This window comes from Panthera leo, chromosome D3 (genome assembly GCF_018350215.1).
Source record: "Panthera leo isolate Ple1 chromosome D3, P.leo_Ple1_pat1.1, whole genome shotgun sequence".
NCBI classification, from domain to species: domain Eukaryota; kingdom Metazoa; phylum Chordata; class Mammalia; order Carnivora; family Felidae; genus Panthera; species Panthera leo.
Window position 1 is genome coordinate 66,113,409 of NC_056690.1, and position 21,629 is coordinate 66,135,037.

The following is a 21,629-nucleotide window of genomic DNA, read 5'->3' on the forward strand; positions in this document are numbered from 1 at the left end:
TAAAATGTCTGGGGAGATAATATGTAGACTAAGCTTGAGGCACCGTCAGTCACTGGACTGTTTCTTGGTTCTTTTCCCAGCTCTGTTTGCGGCCTACCTGGGTGCTGCGCTGGCTAACGTGCTGTCTGTGGTGAGTCAGCGTCGGCTAAGAACGTGCCACAATGCCCTTCCCCCGTTCTTTCAGCTCCCCACAGCCAATGCAAGCCTATCCTCCGGGGACCCTTCCCCAACTCATCCTTCTCATCTCAAATCACACCGCTTGCCTCAGCACCTGCTAGACAGAAGGAGCTGGGTCTCTAAAGGTTCAATGTCAACCACCGGTCAAACAGACCCCATTGTCAGGGGGCCAGTGGAGCTTGTTATAGAAGGACAATTTGAAGAACACTATCTTGTAACTCGAATTCTTTCGGCTGCATCATCCCCTAGAACTAGTTTTAAATCTTTATTATTTAATTTTTTTTGTATGTTTATAGATCAACTGCCCAACTAACTTATGGGCCAGGGTACATCTCCATTCATCCATTGGCAACTAGGAGTTGAGGGGGTCATGAGGGAAGTCTCCAGGGAAGACAGGGAACCAAGGCCCAGCAATACCTGAGAGAAGCCAGCGCTGGTGGCTATGCGCACATGCACCAGTCCAAGAATCCCTTCCTTGTCTGAGCCCTAGTGTGAGGTGGTGTCTGAGACAGGAGAAGCCACATGGCCAGCCCCAGCCCCCACGTACACTGGGTAAGGCCCCCAGCCCGGCACAGAGTGTTCAGGGCTCAGCCCGCAGTTGATGCCTCCCCCTTTTAGATAAGGGTTCAAGGGCACATTTGATAAAAGCAACCAGGAAAAGTCCCAGTGGTCCTGAAGGTAGGGATGAAGGTGGGCATTTTACTCACACCTGCACAAATCCCTTCCTCACCCTTAGGGATACTGGCCAGGTTGAACTTAGCATAGGAAGGAATTTTCTAAGCAATAGAACCCGCCTTCCCTGGTACCATCCTATGTCTCCCAGTGGGCTAAATCCTCCTCTGGGCTCTGGTGAATCTTGTACATGCCTCTGCTATGACACTTGACGTACAGTATGGTGACAAGCCTTATACATATTCTTCCTTTTCCAACTTCAGCCCATGTGCTCCTTCAGAACAGGGGCCCGGCTGTATTCTAGTCTTTATCCATAGTACCTATTACAACACCCAGCACATAATAGGTGCTCAAGAAATGATGACTGAATAAAATCCTAAGATAGCAAGCCTGCACCATGGGGAATCTAAGAGCTGGGGCTGAATGGTCAGCCATCAGAAGAATGGGCAGGTAACTAGAGCATAGGGTATGGTCTCTGCGGCTCCTTTGCTCTCCAGGCTTTCCCATCATTTGTACCCATCCTTCCACCTGACTGTCCAGCCAGTGAATATGTGTCACGTGCCTTCCCTGGGCAAGGTACTGGAAGGGATGCAAACAGGAGGCTTTTGTTTCTGATCACAGGCATTTAGAGGATGACTGGCCCTTTTCCTCTGTGGGCAGAGGAGTTAGAGGCAATACCATTCCATTTAGACTTTTTTTGAACTCGAGTTTACTTTCTGTGTGCCTACTATATTTAGGACACTATGCTGAACACTCTCAGGGAGACAAAAAAGTGCAGGCTATTTACTCCCGTGGAAGGAATGTCCAATCTGCTTGAACAACAATATAAAAATGTCAAGTGACATTTATGAGCCCCTTCACACCCTCCACAGACAGAGCACTTGGGAGCTGCACTCCTCTGCTTCCTCACTGACACTCATACACGCAACCCTGTCTTCCACGTGCCCCCCCCCCCCACTTGACAATCATGACCGCTGTTTACTGAGTGCTGAGGGCTGTTTACTGAGTCCTATATATGCACTAGGCATTAACTGTCTGAGTGGACACTGTTATCCCTACTTTGCTATTGAGGAAATAGGTTTCAGACGGATGAAATAACTTTAACAAGTTATTTGGTTGGAGCTGAGATGTGGGTCTGAGATGTGAACTCCAGACCTACTTTCTTTCCCACTGTGGGGCTCCAGAGGGTTCTTCCCAAAACACACTGTGTCGTGTGAGCAGGGCTTTGGAGAGACTTGTTGGGTGGAATTCATTACTCGTGGGTATTTTTACGGCCATGGTTCTGGCTGCTGTAGTCCTTCTCCAAGTCTCACCCAGCAGTGACATCTTTGAGCAGCACATTACCGGCATTGTTATCCCCGTGGTGTTTTCTGAGGTCTTTACTGCTTATAAGGAAATGAGGTTGGGTGTGGGGGAACATGATTTGGTCAGCCTTATAGTTGAGTCTGCAGACCCCTTATCACCAAGCTCTCCACTCAAGTGATCTCAAGGAAGAGTGAGAGGTGTATTAAAAAGCCGCAGGGCATGGGCCACCTGGGTGGCTCAGTCGGCTAAGTGTCCAACTTTGGCTCAGGTCATGATCTCACAGTTTGGTTCACGAGTTCGAGCCCCACATTGGGCTCTCTGCTATAGCACAGAGCCCACCTTGGATCATCCTCTGTCTGCCACTCTCTCTCTCTGCCCCTCACTGGTCTGTCTCTGCCCCTTGCCACTCTCTCTCTGCCCCTCACTGCTCTCTCTCTCTCTCTCTCTCTCTCAAAAATAAATAAACATTTTGTTTTGAAAAGCCTCAGGGCATCTTAAGGAAGAAAAAATAGGTCAACACCATGAGAAGGAGAGCTGGGAACGGGGGAGCCCTTGAGAATAGAGGCAGCTACCCTCCACCTCCAACCCCTAGGACTAGGACATTACATCTCTGCCTCTCTCCAGATGTCTGTTCTATCTCCCTGTGTCTGTGGTGGGTTTCTTCTGCTGCACACAGCCCCCTAGCGGCCACCCAGCACTGGTTGGCTCTCTAGTCCTTTCAGACCAAAAGCCCAGTCTCTCTTAGTTCAAATTCTCAAAAGAGGATTCAACTCCCAGGCCATCTGCCTGTGGAAGTCGCATTGCTGGAGTCCAATCAGCTGTGACCAAAGAAAGATCGTGAGCTACAAAATGGCTGCCAATGCTACTCCTTCAACAGGGGCTATGGGAGAGGCAGGCAATGGTCAGTTCCTAGAGTTGAAGGTATAACCTAGCCAGACAGCCCAAGGCAAAACATGACTTCTACATAAAGCCATATTGTAATAGGGTTCCAATGGCTGCATTTTGGAGAATGTGCATCCACCTGTTGCAAATTCAGGCAGACAGCACTGACATGCTTTTATTTATATTGGTCAAGAAGTATTATTCCTCTCAATACCCACAAAGCATCCCGTCCTCTACCCAGGGCTGTAGGGGAGTGTTAAGGGCTGATGAAACAGGCCAAAGCATCTGATATAATCAAGGCTTCTCGTGTGTGTCTCCTTTCTTCCCCTGCCCAGTTTGGACTGCCACCATGCACCTGGCCCTTTTGCCTCTCAGCACTCACCTTCCTGCTCCTGACGACCAACAACCCTGCCATCTACAAGCTTCCACTCAGCAAAGTTACCTACCCAGAGGCCAATCGCATCTACTACCTATCCCAGGAGAAAAACAGAAGAGCATCAACCATAACAAAGTACCAGGCCTATGATGTCTCCTAGGCTGCCTTTTCCAAAACATGTCACTGTGTACTCAGCCTTCATCAGGTCATCCAGGTCCCCAGGCTGAAGGCCACGTAAACTCCCTTTCTGTCTGTTCTGTGATTCTTTCCCCAAGCAAGCCTACACCCTAGTTTTTCCCCACATAGGGAAATACGTGTCTAGTCACCATTTAGGAACCTCTCTGTTCTAAGATGTACAACATTTATCAAAGATACCGTTAGTTTAGACTTCGTACTCACAACTCGTACCATAAGAGCTCCCTTTGAAGGGAATTTGCCCTCTTCTGCAAAATAAGCCACATCCCTAAAGAGAACTCATCAAGAAGGGGACGGGGATTGGTGGCATGAGCCTCCAACTCAGTCATTTTATGGAGCCATGCACAGTTCCAGGAAACATGCATCAGCCTGGAAGGCGATAGGATGGTTTGGCCCTAGCTCTGCCCCTAGGGAGCCCCTGCCATCTGGAGTGAACGCATCCCTGCTCTCAGCCTTGAATTCTTACTGGTTTCATGACAGGGAGGGATTCAGTCCCTCCCACCTCGGAAGTGTTGATTCTTCTCTCTCTCCCGTAAACTGATGAAATCAGTGTGACCATCAAGTAATTACTTTGAGTCAAGTAATAGATGGAGCGCTTACCTGGAGAAGAGGCAGGAAATTTTTAATGTTCTGAGATTTGTTCTTGAGTCACGAGAAGATGTTCTCCAGATTTGGGGTTAGGAACTTAAATTCACTGGAAATGCCAATGTGCCTTCCTTTACATAACAGAAACATTTCTGGAAATGTCATAAGATGAAAACTGATCTTTTTCAACATTTAAATCATGTTTTAAACAAATGTTTTTTTCTTTAGTAGTATTCATAAACATGCTGTCATTAAACGGTTAAGTTCACAAAATGGTATCGGGATTTTCTTAAAATGGGGCTCACTTACGCTGTTCACACATTGCCCATCTGAGGGGTTTTCCATGGTCAAGCATGTGTCTGACAAGGGATGGGATGGGCTACAAATCATCAAAAGAGGGTTTGATTTGCATACAAAGGGAATTATACAGAAATGACTGTGGTCTTCTATTTCTGTTTGAGTAGAAATACAGGCTGTTAGCAACACATCTCACTTTCTAGTGAATGGTGTTTTAGTCTTGCACCCCCAAATTACAAACCCAGCCCCTCTTGAATGTCAGTAACTCTTGTTATTTAATCTTTTTACGGCATTGAGCCCCTAACCCACAGGAGCCCTTTGTGAGAAGGCACGTGGCTCAGCATCCCCCACCCCTCCCCTGCAGGACAGGGATAAACCATCAGAGCACTTGGTAGGACACCCTTCCCCCATCTTACACATTCTAGTTTAGCATGATGGGGTGAGGATACAAGATGGGGGGAAGAAGGCAAGGGGGAGGGGACAGATCCTCTCTAAATGCAGCTTTAAGAAAGACTTACATTTGGCCAAAATCCATTATTTGGGAAAAGCCGGTGTCTGCATTTATCTTTTCTTTTCTCTGTCTTCCCTGAGATCCCAGACATTTTCTGCCACCCCAAGAGCACTGGTCTGCCTATTTCTCTACCAGATCATATCTAGCCATTATGACTTCTCCAGGAAAATGGAACACTTCCCACTGGAAGCAAATCCCGCACATGGGAAAGGGGAATGAGTCACATTCCAGAGGCTACCTCTGAGTTTGGGATCACACCTTGCGGCCAAGAAGGTCTCAAGCTATATTTTAATGACCATGGAGTTGTGGCTCTCTGAAGATCAGGCATCCAGGAATTTCCCCAGATGGTTGTTTCTGCTCACAGCTCACTCAGCTACCCCAAAACCTCTACGTGATGACATCGAACCATTAAAATAGCACTTTTCGTGTATTTTCCACCAAAGTGTTATAATCTGGGTTTATTAGAACAGGAAACCCTCCATGTGCATACCATTCTGCTTAGTGACCACTAACAAATCCCCTCAGCTGTTCTAAGTATTTCAATATCCTCATCTACAAAGAAAATTGAGTTGGCCCAGGATACCAAGCAAGGTGGAAATGGATGGGATAAAAGAATTCAATGTATGAAAATACATGATGGCCACAGGATTTCAGCATCTCAATTAGGCATCAACAAAGAGAGGGAGTCAGGTCCCACCAGTTCCAACACAACCAGCCAGTTGTGCAAATGAGTGCATCAATCCCATCACACCAATGGCTTGAAGTCAGCTTCAAGGGGAGGGGAGTATTTCCCGCAGCAAACTATAAATCTGGACCTTTTTTCCCCAGACAGACAGCTTACCAGCACACCACCACCAGGCCAGTTTGGTGGGAAGAATGAGGACAGCGGTAGGGCTCCAGACCCGAGGCTCAGAGACTAAGCCAATGTATTCGATTCTGTGATGCCACATAGATGCCATTCCACACACAGGAGGCATCTGCAAGGATAACAATCATGTTCCCAGGCATTAACAAAAGCTCAGAAGATTTACCCACAGAGTCGGACACTGAAAACACACCAGGTGGAAGTATGCAACTAGGAACAAATCCAGGAAATGTTGCAAGGGACACAGGAAGTGCAAGGTGATCAAATACCTTGGTAGTGTTTGTTGTTCATTGGGACCGACGGGGGGAAAATAGAACAAATGTAACTGTGACAACCAAAAGTGGAATATTAAATGATTGGCAAGGGGAGAGGTAGACAAAAGAGATAGGAGAGCCTGTTAGAGTACTTGGCTTGTACAGAAATTGATATGTTTAAAAATTCCACAAAGAAAAAAATGAGTGATAAGAGCAACCACCATGAGAACAAAATTAGAATTAGAATTTTTGAACTAAAAGAAAATTCTCTTTCCAATGGAAAGCAGCAAAGAAAGAAAAAATTCCTCCCCCGCAAAAAGACAATAAGAACAACAACAACAACAAAAAAAAAAAAACCCAGAAAGTAGAAATTAGTCATAATATGACAGCAATTGAGCAAAATAAAAAAAATGTTAACTATTAAATTTACCACTGAAAGACAGAGACCCTTCAGTCGCACTTTTGAGAAAAGACTTCACCATTTGCTTTTCTCAAGAAAAACATTTAAAACAGAAAGACATAAGGGCACCTGGGTGTCTCAGTCGGTATTCTCTCTCTCCTTCTCTCTCTCTGCCCATCCCCTGCTCATGTGCGCGAGCACTCTCTCTCTCTCAAAATAAATAAATAAACTTAAAAAGTTAAAACAAAAGACATGAATGTTTAAATACAAAAAAAATTCAAGGGGCGCCTGGGTGGCTCAGTTGGTTAAGCGGCCGACTTCGGCTCAGGTCACGATCTCGCGGTCCGTGAGTTCGAGCCCCGCGTCGGGCTCTGTGCTGACGGCTCAGAGCCTGGAGCCCGTTTCAGATTCTGTGTCTCCCTCTCTCTGACCCTCCCCCATTCATGCTCTGTCTCTCTCTGTCTCAAAAATAAATAAACGTTAAAAAAAAATTTTTTTTAAAAATTCAAATAAATAAATAAACGTGGACCAAAAAAAAAGTTTAGGGCATCAACCATAATACCTTGAAAAAGTGAAATTGAAGGCAAAAAAAGTTAAAAAACAGAGAACGATCTACATCATGAATCATCAGGAAAATGCAAATCAAAACCACAATGTCTAGTTGTGCCAGAATGTCTAGTATCAAAAAGACAGGAAACAATAAGTGCTGGTAAGGAGGTGGGGAAAAGGGAACCCTCATGCCCTGTTGGCGGGAATGCAAACTGGTGCAGCCTCTGTGGAAGACAGTATGGAGGCTCCTCAAAAAAATGAAAAATAAAACTATCCTATGATCCAGCAATCCCACTTCTGGGTATCTACCCAAAGAATACAAAAAAAACTAACTCGAAAAGATATCTGCACCCATATGTTCATTTCACCATTATTTACAAAGCTGAGACATAGCAACAACCTAAGTGTCCATCGATAAATGAATGAATAAAGAAAATATGGAATGGATATACAGTGAAATATTATTCAGCTATAAAAAACAATGAGATCGGGGTGCCTGGGTGGCTCAGTCAGTTAAGCATCTGATTCTTGATGTCGGCTCAGGTTATGATCTCACGGTTGGTAAGATCAAGCCCCATGCTGAGCTCTGCTCTGACAGTGCAGAGCCTGCTTGGGATTCTCTCTCTCTCCCTCTCCCTCTCTGCCCCTCTCCTGCTTGTGCGCATATGTGAGCTTGCTTTCTCTCTCTTTCTCAAAATAAATAAACATTAAAAAAAAAAAAGAATGAGGTCTTGTCATTTGTGACAACATGGATGGATGCTGAGGGTGTTATGCTAAGTGAAATAAGTCAGATAGAGAAAGACAAATACCATATGATCTCATTTATATGTGGAATCCAAAACTAAATAAATTTTTTTAAAAAAGCAAATTCAGGGGCACCTGGGTGGCTCAGTCAGTTAAACGTCCAACTTTGGCTCAGGTCATGATCTCATGGTCCATGAGTTCGAGCCCCACTGTCTGTGCTGACAGCTCAGATCCTGGAGCCTGTTTCAGATTCTGTGTCTTCCTCTCTCTCTGCCCCTCTCCTGCTCATGCTCTGTCTCTCTTTCTCAAAAATAAAATTAAAAAAAAAAAGCAAGCTCATAGAGACAGAACAAATTGGTGATGGCCAGAGGTGAAAGGTGGGAAGTGGGAGAAATGAGTAAATTGGGTTTTTTTGTTTAGTTTAAATAAAATTTAAAAAAAAAAAACAAAGAATGATGTAAAAAGGAATAGGAGAAGAGTGAAGAGTACATAATTATCATACACAAATTATCATAAACACATATGTGCATAAACAATCAACCTTAAATACATCAAGCAGCAATTGACTGCACTTCAGGGAGAAATAAATAAATCAATAATTGTAGCTTTTACCAAAACCTCAGAAACTGATATATCAAAAGAACAAAAGGTGAACAGAGTTTATAGACATATAACAAGAGGATCGATAAGTGTGAGCTATTATTTACATGTAGGATTATCAACCCTCCCAGTCAACACCCCCCCTCCAAAAATCCAAACAGAGAACACACATTTTCCTTAAGCACCCATAGAACACCTGCAACACAGACCATGTATTTATTATACCATAAAACAAGCATGGGATCCTCATAAAGCACTGGTAGGAAGTGGCTGGTGCAGCACTTGGAGAGCAGGTCCTCAGTATTTAGTAGCATTAGATGAATGGATAAAGAAGAAGTGGTATACACACACACACACACACACACACACACACACACACAATGGAATACTACTCGGCAATGAAAAAGAATGAAATCTTGCCATTTGCAACAACGTAGATGCAACTGGAGGGTATTACACTAAGTAAAATAAGTCAGTCAGAGAAAGACAGATATCATATGATTTCACTTGTATGTGGAATTTGAGAAACTTCACAGAAGACCATGGGGGAAGGGAAGGGGCAAAAAGCATTACAGAGAGGGAGACAAACCATAAGAGACACTTAAATACAGAGAACAAACTGAGAGTTGTTGGGGGGGGAGGAGGGAAAATGGGTGATGGGCACTGAGGAGGGCACTTGTTGGGATGAGCACTGGATGTTGTGTTTAAGCGATGAATCACTGGAATCTACTCCCTAAGCCAAAAGCACAGTGTTTGCACTGTGTGTTAGCCAACTTGACAATACATTATACTTAATTTAAAAAAGTCTATCCACCCTCTGTGACCTAGAAACTCCCCTCCAGAGTGTGTTCTCAGGGAAAAGTTCTCAGGGAAAGTACCCCCGCTCCCACATGGGTCACGAGGCAGGCTCTTCATCACGGCATTGACTGGGGTGGGAGAGCTGGAGAAGGCAGAGGCTAAGCAGAGTGGGGCGTGTGTTCAGTCCCCACAGCAGGTAGATGCCCAGGACCACAGACAGAGCAATGTCGACAGATCTTAAAAACCCGGTGCTGGGCTAAAACTAAATATGTGACATTTCAGGGCACCTGGGTGGCTCAGTCGGTTGAGTGCCGACTCTTGATTTTGGCTCAGATCATGAGCTGGGTGTTGTGGGAATGAGCCCTACATCAGGCTCCACACTGGGCATGGAGCTCCCTTGAGATTCTCTCTCTCCCCCGCTCTGCCTCTCCCCCTCTCTCCCCCATCACTCACATACTCTCTCTCTCTCTAAAATAAAATAAATAAAAAAACCAAATATGGCATTTGTTATCAATATCATTTGCATAAATAAAAATGCATGTGCACCAAACAACAATAGACCGTTTGTAAGCACTCACACAAGCAAAAAAGAGAAATGATAGTGGAGTATACAAATGAAAAAAACATATACACTTTCATACACTCAAGAAGAATGAAGACAGGCACCTCTCCTGGGCCGATGAAGATAACATGCAGGAACTAAGCCACATGGGTAACTCAGCTCTGCTAGAAAAAATCTGAACTGGGGCTTAGCATGTGCTCTGCTCAGCCTGTCAGAACCTCTGACAGTTTCCCAGTGACCCCAGAATTGGGGCAGGGTCGGTCTGCAAAGCCCCAAGGTGCTCCATTCTGTCTGCACCAACACTTGAAAGCGTTTATACATATTTTATAACTTAAAATATGTATTTTTAACATATTAAATATAATTTTATATATTAAAATAATTCTGTGTTTTGCCTCCAAATTACAGGAACATTGTAATCCCGAGCATAACAACAGTAATGAACACGTTATGCATTTCTGCTTTGGAATGTTTTAGAATCTCAGATAAAATGTGGAAAGAAAGGGAAATTTTGTTGTTACAGAGATAGCAAAAAGGTGGGACAGAAAAGACATTCCTGAGAATGAAAGCGGTGGCGTGGAGACTATCAGCTGGGCTCACAAAGAGTGGGGACCCCCGAGATGATAAACTCACAAAACCTCCCACAGTCATCAAACCTAATTGGCGAGTCAACCAGGAGGTTAGGTGTGGAAAGTTCCCAGCTCTGAAGTCAAATGGACCTGGTTTTGAATCCAGCCCTTCTCTGTTCCTTACTGGCTGGGACTAATCTACACAATGAGAATGGTTCCTAAGAGCAGTGTTGATGTAGAGGCTAAATAAGAACTCCTGGAATGTAACTAGTCCATGCCAGAATCCATCAGTGTGGGATGCAGATAGAGGAGCTCACACTCTTACCTTCCATTCTTATCCCGATTCCTCGAGTCCCAGTGACCAGAAATGCCCAGGGAAGTCTGGACATCTTCTCGTTGGTTTTCTTTGAAATGTGGTGTTCAGGCCAGAGGGGCCAGATCAGAACCTTTTCTTAGCTTCAAGGTGCTGAGGAAAGGACTGGCTGGACACTGGACATAGCTCAGGTGTGACCCAAGTGGGGTACCTTAAGGCTGTTCCCTCATTTCACCATTTGGACTGTCCTCCTTCCTTCCTCTCCTACCTTACTTGTTTTAGGAAAACTTTCTCAAAATGAACTCCCCGAGACGCCCTGTTTCCTTAATCCCTCAAGGTCACTACTGTGGAGGGTACTGCACAGTTGTTCTTTGTTTCAATTATGTGGGTCTTTTCTCCAAATAGACTGTAAGTCCTATGAGGATAGTGGTTCTAATGTAAACACCCACACATATAACACACACACACACACACACACACACACACACATTCATATGCACACATACATGCACACATGTTCACACATAGATACATAATACCACACACTACCACAGGAGTACGTACATACACATGTGCATGAGCAAAGAGATACAACTGCCTACGTATACACATGCATTTATGCATTCAGACATATATCCCACATACTAATATACTCACATATGTAAGTACATCTATATATACACACATGCAATTGTTTTTGTGTTTCGTGTCTTTCCTTCAGAGAACTAGCCACTGATAGGCACGTATTGGCCCTGGGAAATGATTAATAGAAACACCTCCTCTCCCCGCTCTGTCTCCCTCTACAGAGCCCAGTCGCTCATTCTGGCTGGATCTTGTGATCTGTTTCACACATAGAACCACATACACATAACGGACACACAGAATCTCAGGCGGGCCAGCTGCCTGAATCTTGCCTCCGAAACTCCTTCCCAACATATACTCCTGCATAGTCCTCAGAGAAGGAACTCTGCAGAATAGTACACACCATCTGACCAGAAGTATATCATCATTTGATGGGTAATAACTTCAAGCCTCTACAAATGTTTTTTCTACCATCCTTTCCTTATAGAGTCTCCATGGTTTAGACCCAAATCATGTAATGGTCTTGGGTGAGGCAGGTAGATGGCAGACCAGTAGCTCTCAAACTTGAACACACATCAGGTTCACCTACAGTACTTGTTAAACAGTGCTGGGTCCAACCCCCAGAGTGTCTGATACAATAGGTCTGGGGCCAGACCTGAGAATGTGCATTTCTAACAAGCTCCCATGTGATGCTGTTGTTGATCCAGGGACCACACTTTGAAAACCACTGGTGTAGACTCAGAAATAGGATGCTGCCTCTGGCCATCCCTTTCCCTTGCTTTGCAGGTTATAATGCCCTGGTTTACAAACTCTTGTGCATAGAAGAATCATCTACAGTAGTCATTAAAACACAGATCCCTGGCCCTCAACCCTGAAGATTTTGATTTAGTGGATTTGGGTGGTAGCAAAAATCTGAACTTCTAGCAACTCTCAGATCATACAGATGCTGCTGGGTCAAGGTCCAGATTTTGAGATCCTTGCGTAAGGGTGCTTAGCCCCGACTGGATGAGAATCACCTGATTCTGAGGCCCAGGTCCCACCCCAGACCACTTAAGTCAGCAGGGGCCTGGGAACAGGTATTTTTTAAAGCTCCTGGTGCAATTCCACTGTGCATCCAGGGTTGAAAAAACAACTACAGTGTCTGTGTCCAACCTGTCTCCAATCAGAATCATTTCTAGAGGCTGTTAAGCCCTCACCATCCTCAGTTCCCAGAGGGTTTTGGTAAGAAGCAGTAGGTCCAGCAAGGGTGCAGCGAGAAGCCCTGGGTGCCTGGAGGTAGGAGGGGTATGTGCGAGAGGCACAGAGAATCCTCAGAAGTGATGTGGGCCTCTTCCTCAGTGTTGTTGGGGCCCAGCCCTGCACCCCAAAAAGAGACTAGATTTTTAAAAAAATGAAACCACTAAACAGGAAACATCTGGCCCAGGAGGCTGAGCAGACAAGCAAGGTTTTGCATTGGCCCCGGAAACCTGCAAAGCACGCAGCCTAGGCCCTAGAAAGGAAGCAGCGGGGTCAGCAGCACCTCTGCTCACAATGCTGCTCTAGGCAGGGGGGTCTCCCTGGTGCTGCCACAGGGGCAGCCGCTGGTCAGGGCGGAGAGGCGTGCTAAGTGTGCTGTGTGAGCGTGCAGGTGTGCTGTGTGACCAGGTATGGGCATGGGGTCCAGGGCTGCCCGCCCCCCCCCACCCAGGGCGGGGATAGAAAGTGGGAGGGGTTGGAAGGTAGGGCTGGCAGCAGCTGCTGCCGCAGTTGGACAAACAGGTGAGGAGGTGGCAGGATAGAAAAGGCGCTCCCTGGAGACCTGCATGCAGAAAGCCGAAGCCAGGGAGACATTTGAAGCAAGAGATAAAGAAGATGGAGAAAAAGCAGAACACAAAGAAATATGGGAGAGCAGGTGCTGGGCGGCCAGGTGGTCCCACAACAGGAAGCAGGCAAACAACAGGCACGTTTGGGTGGAGGTCTGAGGCTCCTCCCCTCGGGAGGTGGGGCCAGAATGGGACAGAGACAGAGGTAGTTCCCACTCCTTTCCCCAGCACTTGCTTCTCCAGGAGTCAGTCTGAGTCAGGAGGATCCACCGCTGGAGAGCAAGTGTCACCTGTAGTGTGGCCTGAGCAGCTGTGGCGACGAGGGTCATGTGGGTGGAGGTGAGCAAACTGGGCAGCAGAGAATTTAAAAATCCTGGTGGCCAGACCGGCTCCAACAGGATGTTGGGGTGGGGGGACAGGCAGGAGTAGTTTTCAAAGCTCCCCGAAGGGTGCAGCCAAGGACAGACGCCCCTGCAGTGGAGGTAGAGAGGGACGCTCGGGGCCACCAGTGCTGGGCGGCAAGCCAGCGCCCTTGAGGATAGTAAGTACAGGGAAGCTGCAGCGGGAAGATTCTCTGAAGACTTATTAGATGGGAGGAACCCCAGGCAGCATTGTTTTGTCAAAGGAAGGTGTCCCCATCCCCAGGGTCAGAGTTGGCAATTCTTACCCTCTGGAGCTGGACACATTTCAGCTGTGCTCCTGGCCCCACAAAGGATTACATTCGGCCCGTCTGATTGCTGAACGGAGAGAGACATTGACCCGCAGCTAGTTTCCAGCAGCCCGGGTGCAGAGCTCCACAGAGAACACAGGAACCAAGACTGAGGTGAGGACCTGGTGGGGAAGGAAGGGGAACCCCGGGGCCGGGGCAGAAGGACCCATTGCAATTCCTGGGCTGCCGTCTTCCCATTCTCCTGGGTCCCCACCTTGGCTCCTTGGCCTTGGCTCCAGGACCTCAACAGGAACAGACTGAGCCCCTTGTGGAGAGGGGTGGGGACGCATCCATCCTTGGGCCTCAGCCTCTCCCCTGGGTGCAGGCAGAGAGTGGCAGATACAGTTGCCCTGGAGCAAACCTAACTATACACAGCACACACACACACACACACACACACACACCCCGCCCCCCGCACTATCTCCTATCCTCTGGTCCTGCCTCCTTCCCTCACCTCCACAGACCACCGGGTCCCCTGACAGGCAGGTTATTTGCAAGTTAAAGTGATGTACTGTCTGTCCTGTTTCCAGCCCCCTGGACCAGGGCTAGCCTTCTGGGAGCCATGCAGTTACATGGGCCTCACATCTGGTTTAATGCTATTCTATCGCTATCTCAAAAATCTTAATACTTTTTGCACTGGACCCTGTGGATTATGTAGCTGGCTCTGCACTGGGCTCTTGCTGGAGACTGGCGCTCTCTCTCCCATGGCAACAGCATCAAAGCTCCTCCTCTGCTTTTCTAATTCCTCCCTCCCCTGTGACAGCAGAAGACAGCAACATGAGCTCCATATACACAAAGGGACCTCACAAAGAGAAGGCACGTACCCAAGGGAAGAGGGAAACCCAGAGAGAGGTGGCATCTGCCATTCTGAAACCCCAGCATACCCAGGCTCCACGGTGCAGGGTCTGGAACAAGCCAGGAAGACACCCAGTGACGTGATCTGGCATAAATTTCTTAGTAGCCTCCATACTCTTTAAGCAAGCTATAATTTTAATATCAAATGTGAGATTGACCATGGGACTTAACACCTAATTTTATGGAGTCTGCTATTGCTAGTTTCATCGGGATGAGTTCATACTCATACTTCCTCAACGAGGCAGCAAATTCTGAGGCCAGGGACCTCATCTCATAATTATGTGGACACAACATAGTCTTGGGTTCAAGTACATGGCTGGGTGCAGGGTTTCCTTGCAGCTTGATTCACTTGTTTGGGCTCATAGGACTGTTATCTGAAGGAAGGAAGGCGCTGGGAGGGCTTCCGTGGGGAGAGGGAAACAGTGTCTGAGTGTTAAGGGTGAGGGCTGGGTGTCTGCAGAGCCGATTCCAGTCCCAGCCCTGCTGCTGGCCATGTCCTCTGCGTGACTCTGCATCGAGCCATCTCTCTGCCAGCCTCCATCTCCTCACCTACGAAATGGGAGTAATAGTGGAAGCTGCCTTCTAGGTTTGTCACGAGGTCCAAAGGAACTACACCGTGACCCCTCCTGCACTTGAATGTGCACCCAGATCTCCTGAGGGTCTTAGGTAAATGCCAGCTGTGTGTCAGTAAGTCGCAGGTGGGTCTGAGCTGCTGAAATTTGTAAGTGCCCGAGTGATGCTGATGCTTCTGATCTCCCAGCCAAATTTTATGGTGACATTGTGTGGTCCCCAGATAAGCAGCACTGCATCACTGGGGAAACTTGGTAGAAATGCAGATTCTCAGGTGCCACTGGACCTACTGACTCAGAGACTCTGAGGGTGGGCATGGCCGAACCATATGAACAAGCCTTCCAGATGCTTCTGCTGCAGGTGGGTTTGAGAACTCTTCAGCTCAGCACGGTACCTACTTTTCAATCACACGAGTACCGACATAAGTACCTGTTAGGTACGTAAAAGTGTGCTCAGTGATGTGGTAGGAGCAAAGACCCTGGAACCCTCCTGGTCTCTACCTGCTTAGAATTTAGCTCACTGGGCACCAGCTGTTGTGTATGTAAGAATGGGGGGAGGAGGTAGGTTGGGGGGTATGCTTATGGGAAATGCAGATTTAAGGTTTGTCTACCATAAGAGATTTTTTTTCACCCCCAAGAGATTTTGATTCAGTAAGTCTAGATTTTTAAAATAGAACCCCAGCGTTTTCTGACCCTTATTCTGTAATCCACTGACAATCCACCTTCATTTAGAAGGTGACACCAGAAAACTCATTGGAAGTTAACCATCTGCCAAGCTGTGTGATGCAGACCCTTGTGTGCTTGAAACATCTTTTGGAAGGGGAAGAGGTTGCTACAACCTGGCGAGCAAGCAGAATCCCTTGGATGCGATGCAATGTCAGCCAGTAGAACTGGGTGGGATGGACGCAGCCTTAAGCCCCGCGCTTTATGTAACAACTCAGCTACATCTTGTAAATCCTGTTCGGCTGAACATCTCATTCCCATTTTAGAGGTCAAATGCCCAGAGATATAATACATTAAGTGGCATCTTCACAGATACCCAGTTGGTAAATCTCACAGCTGCAATTCACACCCAAGCCCCCATGACTGCCTTTGAAGGCTCTAGAGCAGGAGCGGGACTTGAAGACAGAGATCATTTGGAGATGTTAGTTTGTTAAGGGTGGGCAAGACAGACAAGGGACCAATGACAGCAATCAGCCTGGCTATGGTCTTCTGGCCAAGGAAAGTAAACAAAGGAGACTCAGCTTTTGACCATCATAAAGTGCACGGAGACCTCTCGGGGTAGAGGACAGTTATTGACAACGGAAAGAAGCCACAGTAGTGTAAACAGACATGGAATCCAAAAACCTCAAGCCCATGTCCCTTTTCTTCCTAATCGTGGCCCTGAGCAAGATATTTCCTGTCTTGAACCTGTTTTCTCACCAGTAAAATGGAGATTATAATCCCTGGCTTGCCTGCCTCAGAGGTTACTGTAAACACATGTTTACACGTTTTGGAAACTGTAAGGTGAAATACTGTTAATAGTGTCAGCTAAGCTGCCTTAAATGGTACTGGGCATATTAATAGACTTAGTCCAAGGAGAACTTTTCGCCTGTCTTTTCTCCAAGAATATATTTTCAAAAACTGTAAGTCCTTACCACCATTTCAGCTCGGGAAGCTAATAGTTCTTCTTTTAGTGGGAAGGTGCAATTTAAAAATAAAGATTTCTTTTCATACCCAATTCTTGTGATTTTCCCATGGCTTCTATGGTGGAAGGAATTTATAAGAATTTTTCTATAACACTTTTGTTGAGATGAAATTCACATTTTATCAGACAATTCATCCACTTAAGTATGCAGTTCCATGGAATTGTGCAAACATCACCACCATCAATTTTAGAACATCGTCATTGACCCCAAAGAAACCCTGTACCAATTAGCAATCACTCTCCATTTCTCCCCAAGCCCTCCAGCCCTAGATAAACTTTAATCTACTTTTAAGATTAATATTAATATTAAACAGTAAGGTTTTTTGAAAATCGAGGTGGTCCAAGAACCACCTGCATAGAATCACCTGAATGGAGTTTAAAAATGCAGATCACTGTGGCCCCTTCAGACCTAGTAATCAGAACTCTGCAGCTGGAGCCCAGATGCTGCCTTCCCAGCTCTTGTGATTCTTGTTCACACCAAGGCTTGAGAACCACTGCTCATCCTTGGATTAAAGGAGAGAGACAAGCTGTCTGGGGAGAGATGGGGGGCAGAGGTTGACAGGCACCTAGGACTAAGATGGCTCTTCCTGTCTCGTCTTCCTTTCTCTTCCCCAGCTTCGCTGCCCACCTCTGTGCCCTTTCTCACGCTGACTCATCCCATGTGTGGGTATGATCACTGAACTTCAACACACGAAGTACTCCTTGCCCTGTGATACCTCCAGATTCTCACCAGAGGGCACCAGAGCATCTCCAAAGCCAAGCCGCCCTCCCCTTCCAAGGCAGGCTCTCCACTCAGGATGGTCTCCCAATCTCAGGCCGTCCCTCACCTTACCGGTTCTCCAAAGGATGTCAGGCCACAGGAGGGTGCACGACTGCTAAAAAGCAAAAAGCACTTATTACTTGAGAGTCCTGGAGAGTTTGTCTAATGCCTCTGAGCCCAAGTTTCTCCTCCTAACAAGGAAAAATACGAACTTGGCTATTGCTGTGCTTTCAACAGTGAAAGGAGATAACTGCGGTAACGCTCCTCCATCAGCTCCTGGCTACTACTGTTCTACCACAGGCAGTGATTTGCACTGCTAGGAAACCAGAAGCTCGAGTGGCCAAAACGTGTATTTCTTAACTTTATTATGCTTTAGGAGCATGAACTTAATAGAGCCAAATAAGGAATACTCAGTTCTGAAATTTTGGATCATCTCTGCAATGAGGTAGGTGTGCGTGGCCTGCCCTCTCCCCAGCCCGCGTGAATGCTAGAACTTGATGTTCAGTGGATACACCCCACTTCAGAGACCCTCATGAGCTAGGACTTCTCGAAAGGATGGGTTCAGGAACTTGACCTTAGACTTAGGTACACTGTGATTGTGTTTTAGAGATATTGTTATTTGCTAAAACCCGTTAAGTTTTTGTAGGTGTGTAAGTGACAGAAAAATGAATTTTATAAAATGCTTATAAAAGTACTTATTTTATTATTATTTATAATTAATTTCATAATGAACAAATCTAAGTTTCGTTTTGACTAAACCGGTGGGCAGTGAAGCTGGGGAAAAGAAAGGAGGAAAAGAGAAGAGCCATCTTGGTCCCAGGTACCTGTCAGCCTCTGCCCCCCAGCTCTCCAGACAGTTCTGAGAAAGTGCTTCACAGGCCTTAGAGGATGTCCTTACATCTTTAGCCTCATTTCTCACCAGCCACACACACGTACACACACACACACATACACACGCATACACACATACACACATACTCACTAAGCTCTTCCGCATTAGGATACTTCCTGAGCCTCAGACACAATGCACCTTATTTTACTCTGTCTTTGTTCATACTACTCTCATCATCGTTTTCTTCCCTTTTCCAACCAGAAATATTCCTATTCAGTCTTCAATACCCAGTCCAAGTGTCACTGGCATCTTTTGAGAGGAGTTCTTTGATTCTTAAGGCAAAGTTTCCTTCCTCAACATTTCCATGGTACCTCAACTCCGATATTTTTTATCTGCTTTGTAACAAACAGGCTAATGGGATCTCTTTGCCCACCAGAGGTGGCCTTAAAATTGACCCCTCCACGGATCTTAGGCTCTGACTCAATGCCCTCATGCCAAGCCAGCAGTCACTCCATTTCAGTCTGGGATGCCTGCTCTGAGGTCAAGTGGCAGAGCTCAGAAAGCCTACAACAAATATTTTTTTTTTATGTTTTATTTATTTTTGAGAGAGAGCATGAGAGGGGGAGGGGCAGAGAGAGAGGGAGACAGAGAATCCCAAGCAGGCTAAGTGGTGTCAGCACAGAGCCCAATGTGGGGCTCAAACCCATGAACTGTGAGATCATGACCTGAGTCAAAGTCAGATGCTCAACCGACTGAGCCACCCAGGTGCCCCTACAACAAATCTATTTTTAACATATATCCAGAAAAGTGAGACAATCATAAGTGAATACTTTGTAAACGAATTTCTGATAAGTGAACATACTCATGTGATCAAGAAACAGAATGTCAGCAGCCTCCAGAAGCCCCTCAACAATTGTATTTAAAAGTGCATTTCTATTTAAACTCATAATTTCAAAAATGACCCATCAAATTTCAAATATGCAAGCAGATACTTGCTTTTCCAAGATATTTCAGAAGGTACAGAAGCCAGAGGCCCCCGAGGAAGCCACTCTGAGGATCTGGAGGCACTGTGTCCCTTTCCAGCGCAACACCCAGGCCCTCAGCTAACCTGCACCCCACAGTGGGCACTCCTGAGCTTTAGAGCTGACCCAGGATCAGGGGCAGCAGGTACATCATCTAATTGAGTGAAACCACTAATGACGTTTGAAGAACAAGCTCACGTTGGCTATAAGGACATTCCAGGATAAGTTAATGGAAGTGAGGTCGTGAGCAGCTGCTGTTGATCACCTACCAACTCTGTGCCCATCTCTGCCAGGGACTTCCCATATACCACCCCCCAGGGAGACCATTGAGAGTGTCATCCTATCTGAAAGAAGAGGGAGCTGAGGAGAGCTAACAGGACTTGTCCCAAATCTTCAATCTATCATGCTCAGAAGCCCCAGAACCAGGATTTCGATCCATCTGACTCCTGAGAACATCTTTCTAGAAGTAATAGCATAGGGAAAGGCACTGAGGTGGGAATGAGGACCACTTGTCCTGGGCAATTCCACCCTGGGGGAACGGACACACCCATGTGACATCCCACTGAGGAGCAATGAGAGTTAAGGATGGAGGGGGGGGCGGAGGAGCACCCCACATCACAGAGCCGGTGGGCAGAGGGGTGGAGAAGCACCCCATTTCAGAGGGGCATCCTGAAAATAGGTAGAGGAGCCTTAGTGAAGGGACTTCAGCTTGCCCCAACCAGCTACTTTGCCCCTCCTGCCCTTCCATGTATGGTTAAGAGTCTGTGGTGGGGACCTTGGTGTGTGTGTGTGTGTGTGTGTGTGTGTAATGTCTTAATATACATTTTTCTTCTGCATTTCTGCAGCTGTCTTGATGTTTCCTGTTGGCGTGTTTGGTAGTCCCCACTGCCCTGGTATTTTCCATTAGAGGAAGTGTACTGGCTCTGTTATCGACATATTGCCTTGGCCCCCAGCATCACACAGGGGTTAGAATGGTACCCTGACCTTCTGACCTAATGTGCTTACAGGAAAAGCACAGGCCCAGCAGCCCACAAGTGGGACAACGAGCCTGGGTGGCTGTTCTGTGTGTGCCCGTATTCCAGCACGTTCCTCTTCTCTCGAGAGGCCCCTGTGTTCCAGGGAGGAGTGCCGGGCAGCACGTCGCCTACTACCCCCTCAGGCTGACCTTCAAGGGTCTTCTGTGGGGCTTGTCCACCTGCCCAGGCGGCTTGATGCCCTGTGTTAACGGCAGCCACAGTGTCAAAGGTACCACGTGCCTTGGAGGTGGATGGCGTGGCTGGCTCCTGGCTCTACCGCCCACCAGCCCCAAACAGTTTGCCTCACCACCCCTCTGTTTCCTCGCCTTTTAATAAAAGTGATGCCACCTGCAGGGATGAAGAAGCATCTGCGTCCACCCCAGAAAAGTAGAAGTCCCAAAGGACAGAGCCAAACAGGGGGTCCCAGCACAGTGAAGTGCTGAGTGGCTTCTTCTTTTTTTTTTTTTTTAATTTTTTTTAACGTTTATTTATTTTTGAGACAGAGAGAGACAGAGCATGAACGGGGGAGGGGCAGAGAGAGAGGGAGACACAGAATCGGAAGCAGGCTCCAGGCTCTGAGCCATCAGCCCAGAGCCCGACGCGGGGCTGGAAATCACGGACCGCGAGATCGTGACCTGAGCTGAAGTCGGACGCTTAACCGACTGAGCCACCCAGGCACCCCTGTGCTGAGTGACTTCTGATGAATGGCTCTGCTCACTCCTCACCCTCCCTGCACCTTCTCATGCGGCCTGATGCTGGTTCCAACAGCCCCCAATAGCCACTAGGCTCTCATCTTCCCCATCACCTCTGGGTAAACAAGCCCCAAGTTCAGTGTCTCCAGACCTGCACTCTTGCCCAGACCAGTCTTCCATCTCCAACTGCATCCTGGGCATTTCCACCCACCTGTCTAGACATCTCAAGCTCCCTGCCACAAAATGGAACTTACCTGCCTTTACTCTACCTCAGATTGTCATTTCAAAATTGTTATTAAAGAGCAATAGACTTATTGGGGCATCTGGGTGGCTCAGTCAGTTAAGCGTCTGACTCTCGACTTTGGCTCAGGTAATGATCTCACAGTTTGTGGGATTGAGCCCTGCATCAGGCTCTGTGCTGACAACATAAGACCTGCTTGGAATTCTCT

The 21,629-nt window shown here is 46.9% G+C and overlaps 2 protein-coding genes across 3 annotated transcripts in view; both read left to right on the top strand.

The window, feature by feature from the left end:
* Positions 1-4,414, top strand: part of SLC14A2 (solute carrier family 14 member 2) — a 431,742-nt gene extending 427,328 nt beyond the window's left edge. Inside the window, exons 25-26 of the mRNA XM_042910439.1 lie at positions 81-130; positions 3,372-4,414. Coding sequence (XP_042766373.1) covers positions 81-130; positions 3,372-3,572 — 251 coding nt within the window. The 3' untranslated portion in view covers positions 3,573-4,414. The remainder of the gene's footprint in view (positions 1-80; positions 131-3,371) is intronic.
* Positions 4,415-13,035: 8,621 nt separating this feature from the next.
* LOC122203483 (urea transporter 1) overlaps positions 13,036-21,629 on the top strand; it is a 53,755-nt gene continuing 45,161 nt past the window's right edge. Inside the window, exons 1-3 of one of the 2 annotated variants that reach the window (XM_042910377.1) lie at positions 13,036-13,377; positions 13,730-13,861; positions 17,474-18,063. In XM_042910377.1, coding sequence (XP_042766311.1) covers positions 17,999-18,063 — 65 coding nt within the window. In that variant the 5' untranslated portion in view covers positions 13,036-13,377; positions 13,730-13,861; positions 17,474-17,998. The remainder of the gene's footprint in view (positions 13,378-13,729; positions 13,862-17,473; positions 18,064-21,629) is intronic. The other variant, XM_042910379.1, reaches the window with a different exon arrangement.